At 32.9% G+C, this 27,967-nt stretch overlaps 1 protein-coding gene and 1 long non-coding RNA gene across 4 annotated transcripts in view; one reads left to right on the forward strand and one right to left on the reverse strand.

The window, feature by feature from the left end:
• LOC102614624 (protein RAE1-like) overlaps positions 1 to 22,306 on the reverse strand; it is a 51,873-nt gene extending 29,567 nt beyond the window's left edge. Inside the window, exons 1-4 of one of the 3 annotated variants that reach the window (XM_052444290.1) lie at positions 21,900 to 22,298; positions 21,131 to 21,217; positions 20,945 to 21,022; positions 20,376 to 20,848 (exon numbers count right to left, since the gene is read on the reverse strand). In XM_052444290.1, the coding sequence (XP_052300250.1) occupies positions 20,699 to 20,848; positions 20,945 to 21,022; positions 21,131 to 21,217; positions 21,900 to 21,959 (375 nt within the window). In that variant the 5' untranslated portion in view covers positions 21,960 to 22,298 and the 3' untranslated portion in view covers positions 20,376 to 20,698. Of the gene's footprint in view, positions 1 to 20,375; positions 20,849 to 20,944; positions 21,023 to 21,130; positions 21,218 to 21,899 lie in introns of those variants that run through there. The other 2 variants (XM_052444292.1, XM_052444288.1) reach the window with 2 other exon arrangements.
• LOC102619921 (uncharacterized) lies at positions 17,704 to 20,405 on the forward strand. The gene is made up of 2 exons (XR_008056489.1): positions 17,704 to 18,621; positions 19,432 to 20,405. It is a non-coding gene; the product is annotated as an uncharacterized LOC102619921 (long non-coding RNA).
• Positions 22,307 to 27,967: the final 5,661 nt, after the last annotated feature.

The following is a 27,967-nucleotide window of genomic DNA, read 5'->3' on the forward strand; positions in this document are numbered from 1 at the left end:
TGTATTTATTTTTAAATCAAAGACAAAAAATATGAACTCCTTTGCAATAATTTCTGTTTATTTTATTTCTTGAAAAATGTAAGTCTTACAAATATTTTGTCTTCAAAATTATTTAAAATATTGATTTGCTGCATGTTCAATGAATTATATTTTAAGATGTTAGATATAAAAGATTATATGTTAAATAATGAGTGTATTATATGAGTTTTAAAGTCATTAAGTTGTATTTGCTCACAAATAAATTATCCTTAATAGTAATTTATATGATGGCTAATTTTGTAATTAGATTATTTTATTAAAACCAGAGTGCTCAGAGTAGTTTTTAAGGTGCAAATAGCCTATATCTTGTTACAACTAAAATTTAGCATGACTTGTTAGAGATCGTCTATGAATATTGCCCGTACAATATATATCTAGCTTGGAGCCAGTTTGGAGATGAATATTGTCTCAATGACAGAAGTTAAAGGCCCTTATTTGAAATTCTTGTTAATTATTTTATTAACTTTATCAAACAGGAGAAGAAAAGAAATCTCAAACAAATAAGATATTATGTATGTTTGGCATACTTTTATGTAATTGAAATAAGTACTTATTTAATTATATAAACTCTTTTAAGATTTATTTTCATTGTTTGGATTTTTTTTAGTAGAGCCTTTAAAAATTAAATAAGTTATTTTTTTTTTACTAACAAAAACTCAAATTTTGGGCCTTTGGGAGTAAAGGTTAAAAACTTTTTTTAAAATATTAAAACATCAAAAAATTCTTTATTTATTCGATAATTTTATTTCATTCATTTCATAATATAATTTTAAAAAACGTGCTTATTAAATAATTTTATAATTTTTAATAAAAGTTTGCATTGACAAACAAATAACTAAAATTATTTTTATAAAAACGCTATTTATAAAAGATTTACTAATAAATACTTTATTTAAAAAGCTATATTTGGAAAGTTGTACCAATGTAAGCGTAAGAGAAAATTAAAACAAAAACTTTTAGGATTATTCAAAGCAAACTAAAAGTTTTAGCTTTTAGGTGTAGACTTGGAAACTAATTAAAATAATTTTGAAATGAAGGATAGGATTTTGGAAACTAATGGAATCGTTGGGACCTAGTAAGTATGTGATAATTACAAGATTATAATTATATAATTCATAGGAAGATAATGGTATTAATTAAAATTTAGTCCATTTCTTTGGAATCTCTATATATGTTCTTATCCTCTCACCCATCGTTTTACAAATTGTTGATCTTGGCCTCCCCAAGTTCGTAGTTTCTTGATTCTGATCCCGTTGAACCAAAATCATGGCTCCATGCGTTGCTGCCTATATTAACTAGGATTCTTTCTGCCTTCTCCAGTATATTAATTTTAATTAGTATCAGACCCTACTGAACCAATAAAAATCAGGGTCTTTATTTGTTATAATATCCAATAATTAGTCCCAAAGAGTCTTAGCCAAGTGATTTTTGCACAGATTTACTTAATTAATTACGGGAGTTTTAATCTTGAAATAAGTATAATAAAAATATTAATTTAAATTTCACTATTCCTCTACTATATTAAAAAAAAATCTAATAATTGATTGAATGCAATTCGTTCTCGCATCAAACTCAAAAGCTAGCTTTGATTTGCTTGCGGGACCCGTAGACTTCAAAAAATCTTGTAAGGAGAGAGCTAACATTTGAATTTTGATAGTGATTTTATTGCTTGTAATAAAAAAAGTTGATTGAATGCAATTCATCTCGCGTCAAACTGAACGCTAATTTGCTTGTGGAGCCCGCAGACTTGTAAAAGCCGTACGGATAGAGCTAACAATACAGGTTTTATGAAGAGCCAACACAAGATTCATACACACGTTGGAAAATTATTGGGAAATTTACCCATTTGACCACCTTCCAACTTTTAATATAAGAAAAAACCACACTCCATGTTTTCTTACAATAGCAATCATTTATAAGGTTCTTAAACTAAAATATCCATAAATTCTCAAAACTAAACAAAAAAAAAAAAATATTTCGCCCAACATTGCCCAAAAACATCTCCCATCACCCCATATACATGTGTAGGAGTTTCTTCACTTCTAGCGTTTCTTGAATTCCAGCAATTTCCTTCACTTTCGGCGGCGATTTGCTTCACTTCCGATTGTAATTTGTGTGAGTTATAGTTTGATTCTAGCAAGTTCCTTCATTTCTGGTTTCGGCGGCTTAGGTACTTTCTCGATTTTTTCATTAATTTAGAATAAATTTTGTTTAAATTGCTTGGTTGATTGATCATTGATCATAGTTAATCATTAGATATGTATTGGATATGAAAATATTATAGTTTTTTTAAGATTAAGATATCTAATAAATGGCATACTAATGGTTTGTTTAAATGCCTCTAAGAAATTATTGATCTAAATTTAAAGTCATTTTGAGGTTAAAGAAAAGGTTGGTGTGCCGGCCAATCAAGAATGCGGGTAGCATTATTTTAGGTAATTTTAACTTAGATTACATAAATTATTATTTTTAACTAAATAGAATAATATTATTTAAATGAATATGATGTTATTATTTTTAAACAATGTAATATTATTTTATTTTTAATAAATATAAATTTTATTATATTTGATAAGGAAAAGATAAAAAAGGAAGAGGTGGAAGTGGCCCTTATAGATCTCAGAATCCAATTCATTACTCAAAAAATGAGTGGGATCCAAGGAGTGAGACTTCCACTCCTCTCATTAAAAAAGAAAGAAAACACTAGAGTGGGAAGAATACATACTCGCTACTCCCATTCTAACAATTAAATACAACATAAACTAATATTTTGAACAAACTAATCGGCCAGGCCATAAGGGCCTGAAGCCTTTTTTGGCTAATTTCGTAGATGGTCTCATAACCCACACATTTCCTCAAATGTTATCTTCTAAATTCTTATTTCTACTTTATAAAACTTCCTTGTGAACAAATGGAATATGATCATGAATCGCTATGTATCTAGCTTGGAGCTGGAATCATACATAATCATGCACATATTAATTTTGTATGGACTCACGGGGATATGTTGTGTACGAATTGCGCCAATATAGATTTAACTTGGAGCCAATTTTGAGATAAAGATTGTCGCAGTAACAATTATGGATAGGCCCTTATTTTAAATTATTGTCAACTTTATTAACTTCATCAAACAGAGAAGAAACGAAATCTCAAATATCTATGATATAAGAGAAAAGCAAAAGCTAGCTTACATGATTATTCAAAAGGAGAGATATAAATCACTTCACACACGGAATCGCCGATATATAAATTTGTAGATAAGATCGTTATACCATTTCTTTACGTGCACAAAAAACATTAGAGGTGAAACAACTGCTCCGAAGCTTACCGCAAATCCAATTGATATGGCTATAAAGAACCAATCAATTTCATCGCTTGAAGGTGGTAAAGGTTGTAACTCAGGAGGATGTGTTTGGCTGTCATTTGTTAAAGGAGGTATGTACAATCCTTTGTTTTCTTCATAAGAAGTTGGTAAAAATGATTGGAGTTGAGTACTTGTCGGAATCTTTCCCACTAAGTTATTGTATGAGAGATTTAGCACCAATAGGAAATTTAGGCTTGCAAGCTAGGCAAGAATTTTCTTACTGAGGTTGTTCATTAAGAGGTCCAAGGACTCAATTTGTTTCAAGTTCCCAAAAGATGACGGTATCGAGCCTATGAGAGCATTGTGCGACATGTTTGGAGCATAGAGTGATTTGAATCGTCCCATTTCTTCTGGTATTGGCCCTTCGAAATTGTTGCTTGAACAGTCAATGGAAGTGAATATATTTGGGATCTTTAGTTGTATGATCTACACCTTTTACAGTAACTATTACTCCAAATTTATATAATTGGTTGCTTCATGTCTCATATCCAAGGTGGTTAAGCTCAGATTTGGATTTGTTTTCATTAACCATCATGGTAAGTAACCATTTTTGTGATAGTCTTCCACTGAATTTATTTGATGCTAAGTCGACTATTTTAAGCAGAGGCCAGGAGACATTATTTCTTGGACAACTAATGCGTTCAGAGAAGTTATTGGATCGAAAAACTAGAACTTGCAAACTAAAAGCATTCCTTAACCAACATGGAAAATTATCACTAATATGGTTATTCTTGAGGTCTAAAAATTGCAGCATATTGCAGTTGGCAAGAGATTTTAGAACTACTCCTTATAGTTGATTTCTACTGAGATGTGGAATTTGCAACCCAAAAATTCCTAGAAATATTATGTTAGAAAGAGTGCCACCGAGGTTGTTTCTCCTTAAGTTTAAAACCCCTAAAGTGGTGCTACTCTTGGTGATTAAACATGCAGGAATTGAGCCACTCAAATTATTGTTTGATAAGTCAAGAACCTGAAAATACGTAGCCTTGCATATATATTCAGGGATGAATCCAATGAGACTCTTGTTTATAGTGGAAAATGAGTAAGTTCTACCTATGAAAATTATTGTTGGAGTGATCGACATAGGAAGTTTTTCGTGCCATGTCAGGAATATTTCATTGGAGCTGGTTGGAGTGTAGGTCAAGCGAGCATATACCAGAAATATGGTATGGTTCTTGCAAGCTCACTGGGGGATTCTGTGAAAGATTTAAGAAATAAAGATTGACACCACGAACTTCCCAAATCCAAATTGGTATTTCTCCAGATATTTGATTATTTGAAATATAAAAAAAGAAAGTTGTGATTGGTTTTTTAGAATAGGAATAACCCATGGTTTGCTTGAAGCCAGTCTCAATTTGCTAAACTAGTTGGAAGAAAGATTGAGGGTATGAAAGTTTCTAAGTTCAGGGAATATTGAAATGGGGAGAAGCCCTTCTAATTTGTTGCCACTTAAATCAAGGCCAGGCAATACAGAAGAGGACATATTTGAAATTTCAGGAAATTGGTTCTCAAACTGGTTGTTTGAGAGCAGATGTATCTCTAGAATTGGAAATAGAAACATAGATTTTGGGATACTTCCATTCAGTGAATTGTGCGAGAAGACAAAAATATTGAGATTTAAAAGTTTTTGCCAGAAGGTGGGATAGATCCCACCATTTAAATTATTGGATGAAAGGTCTAAATAGTTAAGATTTCTTGACTTGTGACGATATGGGATGGGACCAGAGAAATGGCTTGATGAGAAGTCCATGTGAAATAATTGGGCGAGATTAGCCATTGAAGTGAGAATTGGCCTTGTGAAATTGTAACTTCTAAGATCTACCCTTGTCAAATTTTCAAGGGTCCCAATGGAATTTGGTAGTGTGCCTAAGAAGCTCGTGTTTGCTAAGTTCAGGTTTCAAAGATAAGAATTCTCAGGAAAGCTAGGTAGAGAACCTTGAAGTAATGAGTTGTATGACAAGTCAAGAGTCTGAAGTGTAGGTACCTACAATATGTTTTCTGGAAACTTCCCACGCAAATCACACTAGCTGAGATCCAAGGAGTTAAAAATATGATTTTACCATGCGGTAAACAGTAACACAGATTAACCACGCAGTGAATAGTAACACAACTTGAGCAGTAACGTGGCATGGACAGTAACACGACATATGTGGTAACATAGTTTGAATAGTGTTATTCGCTTGGTTATAAAGAAGAGAGCTTTTCATAAGTTTTTATCATCCCAAAGAATTCATTTCCTCTTATATTTAGAGAGAATTTTAGAGTTGAATACAACTACTCTTGAATTGAGAGTTTTCGGTGTATTTGGGGTTTGGGTGGGAGAAAATTATTTCTGAGAGTATGGTTGGAATAATTTTCCACATAGTGAATATTTTATCTTGCTGTCTCTTGACAATGATTGTGATATTTCTCTAGATTTAGAGTTTTTTACGTAAATCTTGTGTTGTGCTACTGATATTGTTCTCAATTTAATTTTCTGTTGATTTGTTACTTGACAAATTGTTTCAAGTGATCTTGGAAGGAATCTCAATTTCCTAACAGTGGTATCAGAGCCATTGGGTGAAGTTTTGGCGTCGGGGGTTGTTGGTTAATTTTTATAAGCAATTACTATCAATGCCAATGTGCAAGTATACACAACAAGTAATAAAGTGATAAGTATTCAAGATCGTCTATACACAACAAGTAATAAAGTGATAAGTATTCAAGATCGTCTCCACATGGATTGATGTTACTCAAAATGTTAAAGCAATCACAATAGTGCAAATCAACTTAGGACCGAAATAAATAATTGTAAAGTAATTTCCAAAGTAATTGAGGATTGTGAAAGAATTAAATAAAATAATACCGTAACGAAATAAACTAAGTTAAATGTGTCTAAAATTCAATTGGAATTATAGTAGTTGAATGATCAAATTCTCCTAATGGGGTGACTGTTGTTTATTAAGTTAGCACCAGTTGTTACAACAAGTGCTGCAGCACTGGGCAGAATAAACTTGCATCCTCAGCTATCGCATGTTGGACGTTTCATACCATTAAATCTATTAACAATGACCAGTTGCTAATATGGTTGTGGTACGGCATTATAACCTTCAATCTCTCCACCCTACAAGGTGAACACCTATATCTAGCGTGTCACAAATCTTAACTTCAAGTATTGCCCTTATGGGATTCAAGATAACTTAATCCAGGAAACTCAACGTAAGATCAAGTAGTACTCTAATAATATCCGCTAAGACATGCCCTTTTGCTGCTCTATCATAACTGAAACTATTAAATAGGTGGTCAACCGAAATAACAGTTATATTCATACAAAACTACTAGAGTAAAATACTACAACAGTGCCATCACAACATATAAGAACAATCAAGAACCCATTGGATTATTTGTCACTGAACTACAAGTAAATTTAGTTTATAATCTGAAAGAGAAAAATAAACATAAATATTTTGATCTCGGAATACATCAAAACAATTAAAGGAAGAAGATAAATATAAGTTGAGCATGGTGAAAAACAAATCCAAGTAATTCTGCATGATTCTCCAATGTTGCCGAAAAAAACACTCTTCAATTCCGATCTTCTTCTTCTTTTCCTTTGTAATTATTCTGATGATTCCCTTGCCGCCTTTCTATGTGGTGCTTGCCTACCTTTTATATTGCAATTTAGGGTAAACACAAGCCCTATTAGCGTTCATGCGTTAAATTAGGAAACAAGCGCTGACCCGCACCTAAGTTTTCTTCCGCATTGTTCCCAGATTACTACAACACAGGTTGCTCTAACATCCTCAACAGCACTGCATTATTCCCGATTGTGCTTTTCTTCTTTTGTGGCCATCTTATTTCCTCATCTTGCTCATTTACTGTCTCAACATCCCCTCATATATTAAGACTTTCTGAGAACCTACAATTATGCACTTATTTTTAGCACAAATTACTTTAATTCAAGCAAACTTATTAAAACTTGACTAAAATGAATGTTTATGCAAAATGCAACCAAAATGTAATTAAAACACCTTATTTGTTCCCTAAGTGATCTTGATTCAAGTCTAGAATTGATGTAATAACTCTCATTTCCTACAGTTATCAGGGGTACTATCACGTATACGGTATTGTTCACATGAAGTAATGGGAGCCAATCTAAATTGTCTGTGATAAATAGCAAAGCTAATATGCAAACCAAATATGTCAGAATTGAAATTTTCAAGTTCAGTGAAAATTGAAATAGAAAATCTTGATAGGAAAATCAACTTTGGCTTATGACAAATTTAAGTTAAGGATGTGTTGATTCAATTTGGGTTACATAAGGCATTAAAGGGGAAGCCATCCCCTACTTCTAGTAGTGGCTCTCTAAAAGCTAGTATCAGCGATGAAGATTGGGAAGAGTTGGATGATAGAACTGCAAGTTCCATATGACTATGTCTAGCAAAGAATGTTTTTGCAAATGTAGGAAATATTCCTACATTGAAAGAGCTTTGAGAGAGGCTAAAAAAATTATATTAGACAAAGAGCATCCTAAATCGATTGTACCTGAAGAAGTAATTTCACACGCTGCGAATGGCTGAAGGAACAAAAATTTCCGATCACCTCAAAGTTCTTAATAGTATTATGACAGAACTAGAAGCCATTAAAGTTAAAATTGAAGATGAGGACAAGACGCTTAGGCTGCTATGGTCACTTCCAACTTCCTACAAACACCTATCACTTACTTTAATGTATGGGAATGAGACAATATATCTTGAAGAAGTTGCTAGTACTTTACTTTTGGAAGAAAGAAGACTGAGTGATGAAAGTACTGAAACTACAGATGTCTCGGCTTTGGCAATTGGAAGAAAGATAAATTTAAGAAGAAAGGAGTCTACTAGGGGTGTGGACAATTAGGGCACCTAAAAAGAGACTGTCATAGGAGAAATGAAGCAGGGTCGGCAACTGGCTCCAAATAAGATACTGATAGCATTGCTAGTGGTAAGTCTCTCATTATCATGGGAGATGATGCTCCCTTGTAAAATAAATGATGATGACATCTCTATGGTATGCTGCTAGTGTTATGGAAGTGGACGTGTCACTGCTAGCGGGTCCGCAAAATTTACACACAATGCATGGTTGGCATTGTTGTAGGGTGTGTGGTGGAATTTATGTTGATGGCTGACAAACTTCCAGGAAAGCCAACAAGAAAGTTGCACCATAAATTTCAGCAGAATATTTCGACATGAGCCGATGTAAAATTCCTAAAATTAGTAATTAATTCTAAGTGGTATACTCTTTATAGTGGAGTATGATAATTCTCTTTATTGAGGATTATGACTAAGGTGAAGATAGTAAGAATGGTGTGGAGATTGATTGGTTCTCATTCTAATCTTCAAGTGGGAGAATTGCTAAAAATAGGTGTTGTGCAAATTTTATTGAACTCGGAAGTGCACGAATCTATTGTAGAATAGATCATTGGTGATGAGTGTTGATCCCACGAGGATGTGGATTTTAATTGTGTGTAAAATTAATTTTTCTAAATGGGTGGTTGGATTTGTGGTGAAAGTGATTTAAACTATCTTAGAATTTGAATTAAAATAATGAGAATAAATTGAAGCGAAAACTATAATAATTGAAGCGCTTGGGTATCTGGATCCGCATCAACATGTACCATGGGCTAAATATTCTTTATTAGTGTCAATTAAATCATGAGGGGGGAATCCACAACTCATGAACCACGCTCTAATCAATATGGTGCTAAGGGCTTATTGTGCCAAATAATAATAATCTTGTACTAGGGAGCCGGTGAAACCAGGGCAGTATCTAGACAAGATTATTACTATTTGTCAAGGAAAAGTCAAAACATCCTCAATAATTAGAGGGGAAGAGAAATTAAATTTACCAAATAAAGCCCATGACACATGTTGAGACTTCACCTTCAACCCAAGCTTGAAAGAAAATTAGCTACTCATAATTGAACTAAGGGTAAAATGAGAATTTATTAAAATAAGTAGAAAATATAAGATAAAGAAGGAATTACAAAAAATGGAGCCCAAAAATGGATTCAGAGAGATGCCAAATTAGGGGGGGAGGCCCTTTTTTTATAGATACATTGAGTAAATCATGACTATCAGATTAAAAACAGTTTGGACGTTCAGGATTGCGCCACATCATCAGTCAACAGTACGGGTTTGAACAGTCAACCGGCTTGAACAGTTATGCGGTTTGGTTGAAAATAATCATGTGTATATGCATGTACCGTACACGTAATTTTTGGTCCACTAATATGCTGCCACGTCACCGATCAACAGTGCATAAGAATTTTCTCTAATGGAATCGTGACACCTCATCAGTCAATGCCACATCATCGGTCTGTATATGTAAACAGTGTCGTGAACAGTAATGTAGACAATACCGTACATGTGAATAGTACCGTACATGTGAACATTGACATTTTTCCTTTTATGCTCCTCCTAAGGTTTTCGACTATACTGAGTTCAAAAGTGATGTCCGTTTAGCCGTTTGATTTCTCGTTCATTGTGAAATACATAAAATACTATGATGCTCTCAAAATACATAAAATACTTAATTATAATACAACACACATAATTAAATCACAAGAAACTTAAATACATAAAAGTAAGAATGTTAGTGGAACTTGAGATTAAAATGACGATTTTCTCCTTTATAAATATACATTTTATAACACTCAACAATAGGGTTTTACCATGCGGTGAATAGTAACACGGTTTGACCACATGGCTTGAACAGTAATGCGACATGAACAGTAACGCGGCATGAATAGTAATACGGTTTGAACAGTACTATCCACTTGGTTATAAATAAGAGAGCCTTTCATAAGATTTTATCATCCCAAAAAATTCATTTCCTCTTATATTTAGAGAGAATTTGAGAGTTGAATTTAATTACTCTTAAATTGAGAGTTTTGGGTGTATTTAGAGCTTGGGTGAGAGAAAATTATTTCTGAGAGTAAATTATTTATGAAAGTGTGGTTGTAATAATTTTTCACATAGTGAATATTTTTCTCTGGTTGTCTCTTGACAACGGCCATAGTTTTCCTCCAGATTTGGAGTTTTCCACATAAATCTTGTATTATGCGATTGATATTATTCTAAATTTAATTTTCTATTGATTTATTTCTTGACAAATTACTTGGAGTGATCTTGGGAGGAATTTCAATTTTCTAACAGTGGTATCAGAGCTATTGATTGAAGTTTTGGTGTCAGGAGTGCTGTTCATGTATACGATACTGTTCACGTATACAGTACCGTTCGTGTGAAGCAATGGGACCCAATCTAAATAGTTCCTGATAAAGAGCAAAGCTAATCTGCAAAGCGAATATGTCAGGATTAAAATTTTCAAGTTCAGTGAAAATTGAAATGGAAGAATTTGTTGGGAATATCAACTTTGGCTTGCGACAAATTCAAATTAAAGACGTATTGATTCAATTTGGGTTACACAAGACATTGAAGGGGAAGCCGTATCCTACTTTCAGTAGTGGCTCTGGTACGAGTTTTGATGGACAAAATAAATTTGCTGAAAATAGTCAATGAGTGAAAATAAAATTTAAGTCCATTTCAGCTCTATCAGTCGGTTAAGTTTTTTCACTGATGCCATGCAAAAGTTCAAACTAATTAATGTAGGCAAGACTTAAAAAGGGTAAGCAAAGAAAAAAAAAGTGACAAAAGAGGGAATATAGTAAGTAAGAGAGAGAAGAATGAGAAATAATTTATTATTATATGGAGATCTATTATATTAATTTTTAGTTTTTAAAACTTAAAAAAGGCATGTCAGCTTCAATATCAACTCTTGCTTAGCTTTAATCTAATGGTCAGAATATTGTGTCCAAAATTTTGTTTAAAAGTGTCTCTTGAATTAGAATTATATAATTCATAGCAAGATAAGGGTATTAATTAAAATTTAGTTCATTTCTTTGGACTTTACATATGTTTTGATCCTCTCACTCCCTCGGTTTACAAATTGTTGATTTTGCCTTGCCGAGTTCGTAGTTTCTTGATTCTGATCCCATTGAACGAAAATAATGGTTCCATGCATTGCTTTTTATATATCAGACTCGTGATAGTATCAGATCCCGTTGAACCAATAAAAATCAGGGTCATTACTCCATATAATATCTAATTATTAGTCTCAGGAGCTCAACCCCGTAGTTTTCAAGTTGTCTCATTGAGATGATCACCTAATTAAGTTTGAATCTCGGAGAAAATAGAAAATAAAAAATTAATTTGAGCTTTGATCATTCCTCCACTTTTTAATAAAATAAAATAAAAATCTAATGATTGACTGAATGCAATTTGTCCTCGCGTCAAAACCAACTTTGATTTGCTTGCGGGACCTGTAGACTTCCAAAAGTCTTGCAAGGATAGAGCTAACATTTGATAGTGATTTTATTGGTCTAAGAAGAGCCAACCCATGATTGTATTCGGTTCTCGCATTATTACATTTAGTTATAATGACTGACTGAAAGACACATGGACGGTATAAAATGAACGGGAAGAGAAGGCTAACAGCTAGCACTCAAGATTTCGAAGTGACTCGATACACATTAAAATAAAAGCTAGCGCGCTTCTTCTGTCTTGCCGGTGGACGATGTTGAAGTGACTGTATTTCTTACATACGAAAAAGCAGGTTGTTTTGGAGGAAGCAATGCTGCAGCTTCATTTGTAAGCATGGATACAACATCATTCATGGTGGGTCTATCATCAGCACTTTCTTGTACACAAAGGAGAGCTATGTTCACATATCTTAAATGCATAGGCTTGGAGGAATATTCATCTTCTAATATTGGATCAATCAACTCCAATGTCCTGTTGCTTGTCCACAGATCCCATGCCTAAACAACCATACGATGTCATTAGATAGTCCTACACTCGATATAGAGAATAGTTTAAAAATAGTCAGATGCAAAAATCCAAACGTTTTCAGATTGTGCGTGTCCACGCTTGGGAATTCATATATATTTTCACCTAATTAGTAATATAAAAAAGAATATATATGTGCAACGGCTTTTGTTACTTACATAACCTAGCAGAGTGAAAGAGTAGGTTCGATAAAATCCAGTGGTTTTCTTGCCACTTACAATCTCGAGCAACAATACTCCAAAGCTAAACACATCAGATTTAATTGAAAATATTCCTTGGATTGGGTATTCAGGGGACACATAACGACTGTAATTCAACAATCAATAAATAATAATCAGCAATTCACGCATAGCTAATTAATCACTTTAATTTTGATTTTTGTCATTTATGTACTATGTCCCGACGATCCTACCGGTGTTTGCTTGTAACTCATTTCCTCTGCAAATTCTTGCTATTCCAAAATCTGATATTTTGGGATTCATATCTTTATCTAATAAGATATTACTAACTTTTAAATCTCGATGAATAATTCACACTCTGGAATATTGATGAAGATAAAGAAGCCCTTGAGCTATCCCTTCAATAATCCGAACACGTGTTACCCAATCTAATAACATTCACTTGGTTGGATCTAATTTACAACAAAAAGACTAAATGTCATTATGCATGAAAACAAAAAAATGTAGACCACATAATTTGATGTAAATTGATCTAGCAACTTAATTTTTTTTAAAAATATGATAATTCAATGATGTTAATCATTAAACTTAAAAATAGCTAAATGAAATAGAAAATACTAAATATTCTTTTAGGTTAGGTTTGTTGCAAAATAAAGGATTGGATTGGACTAGTTATTCAGATTGAATTGGATTGAATTAGACTAAATTATTTTATAGTAATGTCTTGTATTTGGTTTAGTGTTGGACAGGATCATATTAAATTCAATTTAAGGAAGTTAAAAAAACTATTTAAAAAGTATGATTATTTCTTAAAGTTATATTGTTAATTATTAAATATTCTTTTAGATATTCAATTTCAATATAAATTAAAAATTGAATAATTTTGATATTTAATCTTAAATTAAATGCTAAATGCTATTTTAAATAAAGTAATGAATAAAATTTGGATAAGTAACATGGACTAAATTCTAGTTTAAATAAATTTTTGATATATAATTTTATATTAAATAGTAGTTCAAATAAATGTATGCATAAAATTTGAAGAGAGGAATATGTAAGAAAAAGAAATTAACAGATGCAATAACTAATCGAAAAGAAAGAAGTCCAAGCTTTTGTTAGGAATGTACTCATAGATCAGAATCTTCTCGTCTTTATCTATGCAGCAGCCGAAAAGTCTAACCAGATTCTTGTGCTGAACCTTGGCTATCACGGAAGCTTATTTTTTAACTCTCGCAATCCTTGTCCAGATCTTCCTGAAAGCCGTTTCACAGCTATCTCGTCTCCATTTTTTAACACTCCCTGCAGATGGTAAATTTATAGTTCTGTTAAAAATGAAATTAGCGCTCCAAAGAAAATGATATCTGTAGTACCTTATAAACAGGTCCAAAGCCGCCCTCTCCGAGCTTATTTGCGTCGGAGAATTTATTTGTTGCAGTAGAAACACTGAAAAAACTGAATAAAGGCAATTGATCAACTTCCTTCTTTTTGCTTCTTTTTGTCAGATTACTGTTTACAGGAAGCTCTATGTTAACGTTGTTGGCTTTCAGGTTCAAATCCAAATCAAACATGATCAAATCCTCTCCTGAAGGGTGAAGAAACTAAAGCTTTAATTACGATATGTATATGTATGTTAGCATATTAGACTCTCAAAATCGTGCAATTAAATGAGAACTTTTACCTCTGCTTCTGGGATTTCTCCTCACACAATAGAAAATCAAGCCTAAAGTGGCCACTGCTGCCAGAGTGATCGACAAGGATAACAAGACGAACTGAATCTACTCCATTAGATAAACCAGAAATGAATGCTATGTTGGTGGATCTTCAAATACGGAGGCAAAGAACAAGGAAACTTTCTTAGGATTTGAGACGTGTTTATACACTTTTCTTTAAGGTTTTATTTGCCCTCACCACTCTTAGTTTGCTATGGAGTTTAATGGCAAGTTACCCCCAAGATTTATCAAATCTTGAATACAATCTCTAGCAAATAAGATTGTATTTCAAGAACACACATGAAATCTGTAATAATCCAGTTTTTTTTTTTAAATGTGAGTGTCTAATTTAATGAAGAAATTATTTTTATGAAAGATTACAACCATTAGAAATGGTACTTCTTCAAAGACACTCTTTGGTTTGAAATTTGCATCTATTCAAAACCGGTTTTTCTTTTTCCTCAAAACCTACTAGCCTTTTTTTTTCAATTGACACCAAAACACGCTCTCTGGAAGAAAATGGTTAGCCATTTTCTCAATAACGGCGAGCCGTTTTCTAATGGCTAATCATTTTCTTCCAGAATGTCAACTTTCAAATAACTTTTGAACTAAATGGTTAGCTGTTTTCTCCAAACGGTTAGCCGTTTTCTGTAGAAAAGAAAACATACTCTCTAGGATTAAACGGTTAGTAGTTTTCTTAAAAAACGGCAAGCCTTTTTATTCCAGAATGTCAAACCAAAATATGAAAATGTTACAATCTCTTACATGCTAATATCAAGAAGACAGTAGACACCAAGAGAACAACAATAATGAAGATTGCAAAGCGATCCATTGAGATCGATCAAATGATTATTCCAAATGTTGCGAGGTGTATAGTTCATGTATTTAGAAAAAAGCCAAAGAGGACTTAAATATAAGACTAGTAAACAATCCTATCATCAAAGGTAGTCATAAAAAAGTAATTTAATAAATATGTCACTAGTTAGTTTTATGGAAGAGTGATGGTACAGTTACAAACTCTTGTACAAACTGATGTAGTATTAATTCATTGGTTGAATGAAAATATAAAATAATATAAATAAATTATGTGGGCCAAGAGATATTTAATTCAACTAATTAATTAACGTCACATTAGTTTGTATAAAATAAGTTTGTGCAAGAATTTGTGACTATATCATTACTTTTTATGAAATTACCTACAGAAACATTTAAATATAAGACTTCTTCATGTACACGAAAACTCTAGTTTCCAACTCTTACACCTATCATCACTCATGAGCGGAGTTTACAGTTGACGTGAACGGTCTACGATGACAATCTTTTTCTCTAAATTGGCCACAAGCTGGTCAATATTTCATAGATAATTAATCTTCGAGAGTCCATGCTAGATTTTAGTTGTAGCAAGACATTTTGTTTCAAATTATTAAGTGCAAGGTTGTCTATGACCAACTCTACGCTATGGATAATAGACTCATGCAGTTCATGATCACTTATAAGTTTATAAGAGTAGAAAGTAGAATCTAGAAGATCAAACCGTATGAAAGCACTTTTACGCTTGTATCTGCACCAATGTTTTATTGTCAATTATTGGCATTTAACCATAGCTTTCAATTTTTTTCTCCATTATCCTTCTAAGTAATTAGTTTGAACTTTTGTAGAGTGTCAAGCAAAAATTGATAGATTAGGATTCAGTATGGAATCATTGGTCAAGATTTATTCTTATTTTTAATTTTATATTTTACTTGTCAATAATTCAACAAAAAAATAGCTCAGCACTGAAGTCTTATTCAAAATTTAAATTATGTTGTTCCTTTAAGCTAAAAAACAATTCAATTTCCTCCTCACATATTTTTGGAACCTCAAACATCTTATTTTTAAGACAAAAAAAAAAAAATTAACCAACTCAATTAATTAACACCCAAATAAAAAAAAGGATTAATGATAAAAAAAATGAAATGAACTTTATCATGTACTATCCACACCATCTCATTCATTTAAATTTTATCTACAATCTCATTCACGATTTTCATGCCACAAAATTGGTGGTCGGTTGTTTTCCTGCAGACCAGAAGTCCTCCTCAGCTGCTTTATAGTTAATTTCTACTTGCACCTCCCAACTTATACGTTGGGGTGTACATAATTTCCTTGGGCCATCTTTGTAAGAAATAATTAATTAGAAAGTGACAAGGTCTTTAAGATTTTTCTTCAGAACATATAAAATAAATGAGGCTGAGATTAATATTAAGTTTTGCAAGGGTGGCAAAATGAATAAATGAATCAAATTTAAATTAAATCGTAAACAAATTGGGTCAAAACACTGTTGATTCGGATTTGATTCATTTATTAAGCAAATCTCAGGATTTGAATTCGATTTGTTTATTAAACAATATTCGATTTGATTAATTTAATTCGTTTAGTAGAACTAATAAATGAATCGAATCAAATGTGAATTTATTTACTATTAATTTATTCTATAATGAATCCATAACGAATCGAATTACTATATATTTTGTCTTATTATCATTTATAATTACTATAATAGCTTTGAAATTTTAAAATTTTTCATCTTTAAAATTTTTCATACATATTTAAAGAAAATAAGTAATTTAATCAAACTAATTTTAAATAAATGGATCGTATTTGATTCGTTTATGACGTATTTATTAAATGAACCCTGAATGAATAAAACCTGGATTCAATTTGTTTAACTAATGAATCGTATTGAATTTACCTATATATTAGACGAATTAATTTGTTCAAACTCAAACTCATTTAATTCACATTAAATTGAATCGAATAAACCCAGATTGGCATCCCTAGTCTAGCGTGCCGACGCATAAACATTGATTCATTAATCGACCGATTTGCTTCGATAAGTTTTTGGGAAAAGAATAACTAAATAAGATCTATTGAAATAGTCATAGACTCCTTTTTAACAATCTATCACAAGTTAGATCCAAGACTTCTCCACCTATAGAAGACTTTTAGTTTCCAAGTCTACACCTATCATGACTGACGAGACAGTTCAGTTGTGGTGAAAGGACCTGTAAGTGTTATTTGTTATTTATTTTGAGTCAATCTTTATCTTCAAATTGGCACCTACGTAGATATATACAGGCAATTCAGAGTCAATGTTTGCTAAACTTTAGTTGTAGCAGTAGAAAATTAAGACTCAATTTCAAAAAATTCAAATAAAAATTAGAAAAGATAGACAAAGTCCCAAATTAATTAATTACTTGACATTTGGTGAAGAAGTATGACGATTGTTTTTTGTTTGAAATCTAAATAAATATGAATTGGCTTGAAATCTAAACAAAGCTAAATGCCTGAATTTGAATGGCATATTTCATTTTCGTTTGAATCTTTCAAAATAATTATTGAGTTCTTTATTTTTTAACTTAAAAAGTCTTAAAAATTTTTAGATTAATTATAAATTTTAGAGATCACTCGTCTAGTATACAATTTGTAAGATTAACTTTGTGATAATATCGATAAAAACTTCTAAGTACCTTGACTTTTGGAAATTTACTTTTGACTTTTCAAGTCTGAAACCATTTTTGCATTTGCGCTTCTAGTATAATGGCACTTGCATCCTCAAAATATGTTAAGGGAGTGGGTTCGAGTCTTACAAACTCATTTCTTTCAGAAAATGATAGATTTCTCTGTGCATGTTAGTGAGAGTATATTTTGAGAGTTTTAGTAGATTTGTAAATTGTAAGAATTTCGTAAAAAAAAAAAAAAGTAGTCTAGAAAAACTCGAGCACCCAATCAACTAGGGATCAGCTACCAGGATTAGGATTCTCTCCTGATCTGATCATGTTCCGAGCAAATAACTTAATTGTTGATTGGTAGTTAATAAATAAAAAAGTAAAAAAAGTTCAATCTTATCCATGCACTACCACTAAAAAACACATGGCAGAAAATTTTTAAAAGCTGAGTAGAGCTCAAATTATGAGAGGATCTTATTTGATCATGTTGCGAGCAAATAACTTAATTGCTGATTGGTAGTTAATAAATAAAAAAGTAAAATAAGTTCAATCTTATCCATGCACTATTACTAAAAAACACATGGCAGAACATTTTTAAAAGCTCAGTAGAACTCGGATTAGGAGAGGATCCTATTCCCCACCTACCGTGCCCCTTTTTTTTGTCGTTATCCACTGTAGCCGTTAGATTATAATTAATTTAATCCAAGGGACGAGGTTTGAAAAGGGTAAAAGTCAATTACAGTGGGCAACCATCCAAACCAGCTTCTTTGTACAAGATTAGTTTTAGGAGCTGTAAACCCTTATTGGCCATTTTGATCGATGACTGCGGTTTCTCGGACGCAAGGAAATTGAAGCAGGCAAGGTGTAACTGCGGCTGGGGCAGCGCTCTCGTGTGGGATTTTTGAATTGGCTTGTGGTGACTTGTAGCTTGTCGTGGCAGTATTGAATGAAGCATAAGGGATTGGGTTAACAAAATTAAAGGTCAGTGTAATTTGAATTTGAGATTAGTGATAGGAATTATTTGTCGCTGATTAAGTGGCTGGTGGAAATTTAACGTTTCGTTTGGATAATGGGAAAATTTGGGAGTACATGGAAAAAAATTAAAATTTAATTTAAGGATATGTCCTGAACAACGTAGTTAGTGGTTGAATTGAAATATTGAACCCAGTTGAATAATGAATTGTTTTGCATATACATGGTTGCAAAATATATGTCGTACAAAAGATTGAAAAATTGAGTAGATGCCAATAATTATCGAAATTATTTGGGGATTATTTAGCACAGTTCAATACGGCTTATTTAAAGCAGTAGGATAGAGAAGGAGCTTGGTGTTATGCTCGGTAACTTGAGTGTGTCGGCGGCATTTGCTGTCCCTTTCTTGAGCTTAGTCATGACTGTGCCTTGGAATAGAATTTAATAGAAGCACCCGACATGTGACATGTCAATTGTCAATCCTACTGAATTATTTAAATTTAGATAATAAATGTTTGCATAATAAGTTTATAGTGAACATGTGTGGAAAATTAGTAACCGGAAAGGTGAAATTGCAGCAAATATTTAAATGACGTGAATCACAAGCATGAAGCTGATGACATGGGGGTAATGGTACATGCACCAGCTGAATTTGTATATCTTTTTTGTGGAGTTGATATGAAATGTTTTTGTTAGTTTCGTTTGGGGATGGTAACGTAATTGATATGTATTTGTGTTTATATGGTGAATTAGTAATGTGTTTATATGGTGCTATAAAGCGTATTTTGATGGTAAGAAATAACTGTCACTGAATTTCAGGAATGAATGTGGTGGGAAGTAATAAGCAGAAGGAATGTGAGATTAACTGAGGAACTGAAGTGGTTGGTGATGATGCAAGCATATTGATGGGGGAAGAAAAAGGCAGTGCCTCAATGGGTTCATAAGATATTTCTAAGCTATGTTAATGGAAAAATAAATAAATTATCATAACTTAGTAATAGTTGAGTGGTAGTATAGGTTTTGACTAATTATTTCGGTTGTGATACTATGGTATTGCAGTGGTGGAGTTGTGCGTCATTTGGGTTACCATGATTGTGTTGTAGATTCGAACGGAAATTGGATCCACGTATAAGAATTTGCCACCGAAGGAAAAGTGTCAGTACAAAAGTGAGGCCAAACGAGTAGGGAAGTCAAACATGGGGAAGGCAAAGTTCCTCACAAGATGTGCTCCAGATAGATTAGCTGCAGCAGTTTCACAACTTACAGATGAACAAAGAGTGGCTGTTTGTGAAATGGGCTTTGGTAGTTTGTTACAACTGAACTGTGTCAGGCTAAAGAGGAATCTTTGTGGCTGGTTAGTTGAGAAGATTTACAAGGAAAACAATCCATTCGGTTAACTATTTCACATTTTTAAACCATTTCAGATCAGTCTATATTCGGCCACAACTCCTGCTGCTGCACAGGACTTCTTGCGACTACCATCAAGCAGCAGTGATGAAGATTCAATAAGTCTTTCTTTCATTTTTTTTTTTGGACAACTAAGAAGTCAAATTGTCAATGGATATCAATCGACTTTACAAGTTATCGAGGCGGCCATTGGCACAATTTCATTTTAAACAGTTATGGTTCAGATCACTGCAACCCAACTTTCATGTGTACACAAAATTAGTAACCCTACATTCATTACTTGGACATTATAATATTTATCCTATCCCAACCCAACACTGGTATGCGCACACACATTACTAACTATATACCAAATATAATCACTGCAACAGAGGATATTTTCTTCATTTCTCTGCATCTTGTACTTATTTTTATGCAATTTTCAGTACATATCCAAATTTTATTTCACACAATTTTCTCCATCACAAGCCTTCCACATGTGTTTCAACAATTCTTATTTCATGTAAAATTCTACTTCTGGTTTGTGTCTCTGCTATTCATACTAATACGACCTATGCATGCATACTGAAACTTTAGGCTATAACAGTAACCATTTGCATTTGTAGGTGTGACAGGGATTTTCATGGTTGAGAATCCTTACTTTTCTTGGCGTTCGGCTCCTATCTTGGGGTTCGGTTGCTTATAGGAGCCGTATTGTTTTAATTGGCGCATCATGCATAGCCACAATCACTGGCTGACCACCAGAGAGTAAAGGCCATGTCTTGACCTTCTTGTCACATCCTCCAGAGAAGACAGTAATTCCATCATCCTTCAATGTTGAGCATAGGACCTTCAAATTTGGAAGACAAGAAAAAGGTTAAATTATCAGCAATCACAAATTCAACAGTATGGTATTCTAACTACCACAAATCTTGCTTTAGATTACCGGATGGTCATGCGAAATTGATGCCTTGGGCACACTGGCCACACCAGTTCCGCTGCGTGAAATTTCCCAACACCTTACCTGTGAAAGCATTCAAACGAGACGAATGAGAATATCAAGGATGTTAACCAACAAACAGAAAGGCATAACTAAAGGTATAAAAAAAGAACAGAAACCAATTGGGCAAACCTGATTATCCCATGAGGTTGCAACCAAGATATTGGCCTTGGGACTGAAACAAAGGCTTGAAACAGAATCACTGGGAGGTTGAGACACCTGCCATTGAAAAATTTCACGTAAGTACTCCTTTTCTAACAGCTTCAATGACAGAACTACACTTCACATACAACGACATGACAAATATCAACGTCTAGCATATAAATTTGGAACCTATGACCAGAAACAATTTATCTCATTTGAAAATTTGGTGCATCAAACTTTTACATGATCAATTGTAGAAAACTTATCTTCATTAACCTAATATGAACTTAACATTCCGACCGAGTCTTCTGCATGAAAATCACACTATAAACTTCCAAACACTACTAGCAAACCCGATGATTCACTTACTAACTACTGTTCTTTTACACTGAAACTCCAACACAATCACAAGCTTAGCAATTGGTTCGCTCTCAACAATCCGTTCAGCAAGAAAGCAAGCAAACAAATGATCATAGCTTAGCATGCATTATTTTGCATTAAAAAAAAAATTCTTTATCCGAAAATGTACAATTAATTTTTACATTAACACAAACAATTAAGCATAAACCTGACAAAAATATCTAATAAATAATTTATATATCTTTCTACTTAATCCTAATAACATCATCATAAGCATTAATTCAACAGTCGCCAAGTTCATCATACACAAGAAACCGACAAGAAATTTAACGGTAAATAATTTTTAAAGATTATCGGAAAGAAAAAAGAACAAAGAAAATAAATAAATAAAGTATACCTCGATTGACTTGTTAGGGTTTTGATTGGTGGCAACGGCAGCAGCACCGAAAGTAGCCATTATTGCTTGAAGCAGTTCAGTTAATTTGCTATTAACTTGCTAATTTTTTATCGTTTCGTGATATTTTGTTAGTGAGTGACAGAGTGAAAGATTATTTGTTGATTCGGTGATGATTTTGAAAGAAGAGGGAAACGAAAAGCAAAGAGAAAAGCTATTTATAGAGAGGACAGAGGAGAAATGTAGTGGGCGTAGGTTAAGACTCTGCGCATACCCCGCGTAGCGTTGAATCAACGCCTGTTAACTTAACTGCGCAAAAACTACGACCACCCAGGCAAGGCTTGAGTTGCGTTGCCGATAGGGATGGCAGAAAAGTGAGCGCCCGGCCCAGCCAGGCTTCGGCTCCACTTTTAGGCTTCGGGTCGGATTAGGACTTAAGGTGTTCGAAATTGAGCCGGATCGGGGTCGGGCTAGGGGTATATCAAGAAAGTCCGACTCCGATCCTTCAGCCCGACAATTAAATATTAAAAAAAATTCTAGTCATATTTAGCTTTTTAAATTGAGTTTATTTGAATAGGTTTTTATCACTAGAATTTTTATAAATAGAGATTTTATGCAAAAATTTTAATTGTTTGGTTGTCAATGTAAAGTTTTATTAAAAATTATAAAATTATTTTAATATGTAAGTTTTTTAAAGTTAGGTTATGAAAATAATGAAATAAAATTGTCAAATAAGTTAACGATATTTTAAACATTTTAATATTTAAAAAAAATTAACATTTACTGTCAAAAGCTCAAATTTTGAGCTTTTGATAGTACATACCAAATATCTTATTTAATATTGAAAAGTTCTACTAAAAAAAAAAAAAATCAAACAATAACAAAAAATTTGATTGAGTTTATGGGATTAAAAAAATACTTATAACCATTCGATAAGTCGTACCAAACAAACACTTACTAATTGCATTGTGATAATTGATATTGAGTTTGTTTCTATTCAATTTATTTTAGTTTCATGTAATTTTATTATATTTGGTGTCACTGTTACTAATTATTAATTAGTGTTATTTACTACTAAAACTCCCCCCTCCCCCCATCTTTTTGTCTTTCTTTCCATGTGAAGGTTGCTTTTTCCTTCTTTATAAATGTTAGTCTTTCCTTGCATGTAAGGGCTAACTTTTCTTTGCTTGTGAAGAATCGTTTCCAATTCATTCATATTATTTAAAATCTCTACAATAAATAAAAAATATTATTAAAAAAATAAAATACATTATTTATATAATATTTTTATTTATTAAAAATTTTAAAGTCTATTTTTTTGGCGATAATAGAGATAAAGAGTATAATAGTCAAAGTGGAGTCTTAGTATCCTTTTATGAAAACTTAGGAGTGTTGGTGACTATTTTCCCATATAATGGAAGTGTAGACGTGTTTTTCCCCTTATTAATATATATTATACAATTAGATGTCTACTAATAGACCATGTAGATCATTTCTAATATAGCACAACCTAGATTTCTATCTTATGAATACTGGAAGGTTATTTGTTCTACCTACAAAATCAATAGAGAAAATTCATATCTTTACATAATTTTTAATTAGGAGAGAAAAAATTAAGAGGACTTGGAAGAGTTGCAGTTCACCAGTTGGCTAATGACTGAGACGCAAGTTGGCAAGAAAATATTGTTAAAGTCAAAAAATTTATGTACAACTATATTCAATATAAAAATTGTGCAATATCAATAACTCAAAATAATTGACAATACAAATGACATCAAATGCCAATTCATTATATTTTATTTTTAATAAATGCAAAATTTATTATATTTGATAAAGAAAGAATAAAAAAGGAAGAGGTGAGAGTGGCCCGTATAGAAGTGAGAATCCCACTCTTTACTCTAAAGATAAGTGAGATCCACCGAATAAGAGTTCTATTCTCCTCCTTAAATAAGCAATAAAATACTGGGAAGAATTCATGCTTCCTACTCTCATTCCAACAATTAAATACAACATAAATTAATATTTTGAACAAACTACTCAACCGGCCACAAGGGCCGAAAGCCTTTTTGGGGTTATTTCTTAGATGCACTCATAACTCACTCATTTCTACAAAAGTTATCTTCTGAATTCTTCTTTCTACTCTATGAAACTTCCGAAGTGAACAAATGGAATATGATCATTAATGGCTATGGATCTAGCTTGGAGTTGGAATCATGTACAGTCTTGCACATATTAATTTAGTATGGACTCTCGAAGATATATTGTGCATGAATTGCGCCAAAATTGGAGCCAATTTTGAGATAAAGATTGTGGCAGTAAAAGTTATAGATAGGCCCTTATTTCAAATTATTGTCAGCTTTATTAACTTCATCAAACAGAGAAGAAACGAAATCTCAAATATCTATGAAATAAGAGCAAAGCAAAAGCTAGCTTACATGATTATTCAAAAGGAGAGATATAAATCACTTCACACACGGAATCGCCGATATATAACTTTGTAAATAAGATCGTTATACCATTTGTTTACCTGCACGGAAAACATTAGAGGTGAAACAACTGCTCCGAAGCCTACTGCAAATCCAATTGACATGGCTATGAAGAACCAATCAATTTCATTGCTTGAAGCTGGCGGCGGTGAAGGTTGTAACTCAGGAGGACGTGTTTGGCTGTCATTCGTCAAAGGAGGTCCGTACAATCCTTTGTTTCCTTCATAAGAAGTTGGTGAAAATGATTGGAGCTAAGTACCTGTTAGAATCTTTCCTACTAAGTTATTGTATAAGAGATTTAGCACCGATAGGAAATTTAGGCTTACAAGCTGGGCAGGAATTTTCCCATGGAGGTTGTTCATTGAGAGGTCTAAGGACTCAATCTGTTTCAAGTTCTCAAAAGATTATGGTATCGAGCCTGTGAGAGCATTGTGCGACATGTACAGATCAGAGAGTGACCGTAACTTCGCCAGGTAGTGATTGATTGGACCTGAAAGATCGCAGCCGGACAAGCTTAAAACTTGTAGATTGGGCAGAAATGATAAAGCTTTGCACCATTCAGTTCTGGAGGCGGACAAATCTACACTATCAAGGTACAGTTCTCTAAGCTCTATTAAGTTGTGAAAAAAGTTGAAATTTGGGATCTCAAGTCTCCAGGAAAATCCGCTTATAGGCTCACGACCTGACAAATCAAGAGTAAACCAACCTTGACAGGCTTGAAATCTCAGTAGGAATCCCCCCTGTGAAGCCACACTGAGAAAGATTCAGATAAGTCAAATTTGTGAGGTTGGCCAACCTGGATGGCATAGGGAATCCGTAGAAGAGAGTGAAATCCAAATTTAGACTCTGCAAATATTGAAGAGTGAAAAGGCCAGATGCGTTCTCAAGACTGCCGATGAGTATTGGTTCCGCGCTCAAGTCGAGACCAATAACATGACCAGCCTCATCACAATCTACTCCGTTCCAATTACAACAATCGGTGCTTTCACTCCACTGACTCATTTTTGCAGGTGGAGTAGAATCAACGTCAAATATGAAGCTGTACTTCATCTGGATTAACAGCGATTTTTTATCGCTCTGACACTAGCCAGACACCAAAACCATATGCATCCCAAAATAATTGGCTGAAAAGGGTTTCAAGAAAAGCCATGATAAGAGTAAAATTGATCTCATTATTGGGTTTAATAGTAGTCGAAATGAAACTCAGAGAAGGGATGGAACCTACAAGTTGCAATGTATATGTCATATAGACTGATATAATATAGCAGTGCTGGCCCAAGTTAACTAATTACTAATTAGAAAGCTGCCGAGGAGGACTTCAGGTCAGCATGATAGACTTGTAAGTACCATGCGCTAATTATTCACGCGGTTTTGAAAGAAAAGAAGAGTCGTAACATGTTGGCAGACATGAATAGGTTAAGATTGAAAAATTGAAGAGTAGGAGTCTTATATTTCCCTGGTAGAAAACAAGTGAAAATTATTAGATCACATGAGTTACTACAGCAACCTGACTTAACGGTATCTACTAACTTACTAAATCTTCTACTGCAGAAAATTCCTTAAAATGAAATCCGCGAAGAGGAGTGCATACACATTATTTTGGTTGATCTATTTTTCAGATTAGATGGTGGTTATGAACCATGTCTTTGTACTTTATTTTTGTTGGTTTATTAACTTTGTTGTGATCCTGAATTCTATTTGGAGTGAAAATAATAATCTAAATTCGTAGACACGAATTATGGGCAATATTTTATTGCAAGTTGTGGTTTTGTTAATGGTGAGTTATACCAATTAATAGATTCCTAATAGTTGGTATCAAAGCAGGAACGGCGTTCAGTATGAGAACTCACTGTGCTGAGATTAATATTGGTGCAGCCTCATTAGTCTTTGTTGCTTTGAATGGCACTATAATCGACTTAAAAACTTTTTAAAATTTATAAGAAAATGGACCATAAAATAAAACTTGTGAATGTTTATTCTGTGTGGATGAGCTAATCCAAATACTACCTAGCACTCTCTTGAAAAGTCTGGGGTTCTCTTAAAACTCTCTCTTATCAGCATTTCAAAGAATGTAGAATTTCCAAAAAAAAATCCTTCTAATATCTATTTTGTTAATTCCATTATATCTTTTTAATAAAAGATCGCTCTTCAAGGCACATCGCCAGCCTCAGTATTTCATATTTTTGCAAGAGGTAATTTACTTATAATTCAATATAAAACATAAACTATTTATTTCAACGTCAAATATGGAGCGATTTTTTATCACCTTGACATTGGCTACACACCCAAACCATATGCATCCCAAAATAATTGGCTAAAAAGGGTATCGAGAAAAGCCATGATAAGAGTAAAATTGATCTCATGATTGGGTCTAATAGTAGTTGAAATGAAACACAGAGAAGGAATGGAACTTGCAAGTTGCAATGTATATGTAATATAGCAGAGTAAAGGTAGCCCAAGTTAATTAATTAGAAAGCAGCCGAAGAGGACTCCAGGTGAGCAGGGAACACTCGTAAGCACCGTGCGCTAATTATTCACATGGATTTGAAAGAAGAGAAGAATAGTAACGTGTTGTTGGACAAAGAAATTAATCCTGAATTATTGGATTTTGAAATCAGGATGATTTTTTAAGGGAATGAGTTAGGAGCAAACACTAAACAATCAAAACCCGTGTAATGCTATTTGAACAAAGTGCAAAGTGGTGATAAAAATCACCATTCAAATCATGTCATTTTTTTTCTTTTTACTAACAACTAGAACATAATCGTTTTGATAGTGATTTTGGTGATCATCCTTTTATCCAAAATCTCCTTCTCTCCTTATTATTTTATTTTATTTTTAATAGATATTCACGTAGAAACAAATATGTTCTGGTACGAATTTTGATGGACAAAATAATTTTGCATATATAAAAGAGAGAATATGTTAAGCAAGAGAGAGAAATATGATCAATAATTTCTTATTATATGGAGATCTGCTACATTAATTTGTTGGTTTTTAAAACTTAAAAAAGGCATGTCAACTTCAATATTAATTCTTGCTTAGCTTTAATTTAATGGTCAGAATATTGTGTCCAAATTTTATTTAAAAGTGTCTCTCTGTAATTATAATTATATAATTCATAGCAAGATAAGGACATTAATTGAAATTTAGTTCATTTCTTTGGACTCTATATATGTTCTTATACTCTCACTCCCTCGGTTTACAAATTGTTGATTTTGGCCTCCACAAGTTCGTAGTTTGTTGATTCTTATCCCATTGAACGAAAATAATGGTTCCTCCCTGGCTTTTTATATACAAGAATCATGATAGTATCAGGACATGATCAGATCAGAATGATTCTAGTATTAGACCCGTTGAACCAATAAAAATCAGGGACATTACTCCATATAATATCTAATAATTAGTCTCAGGAGTTTAGCCAGTAGTTTTCAAGTATTCTTATTTAGATGATCGCCTAATTAAGTTTGAATTTTAGAGAAAATAGAAAATAAAAGATTAATTTGATTTTTGACCATCCCTCCACTTTTTTTTTTAATAAAAAAAATCTAATAATTGACTGAATGCAATTCGTCCTTGCTTCAA

This window comes from Citrus sinensis, chromosome 7 (genome assembly GCF_022201045.2).
Source record: "Citrus sinensis cultivar Valencia sweet orange chromosome 7, DVS_A1.0, whole genome shotgun sequence".
Lineage (NCBI taxonomy): Eukaryota > Viridiplantae > Streptophyta > Magnoliopsida > Sapindales > Rutaceae > Citrus > Citrus sinensis.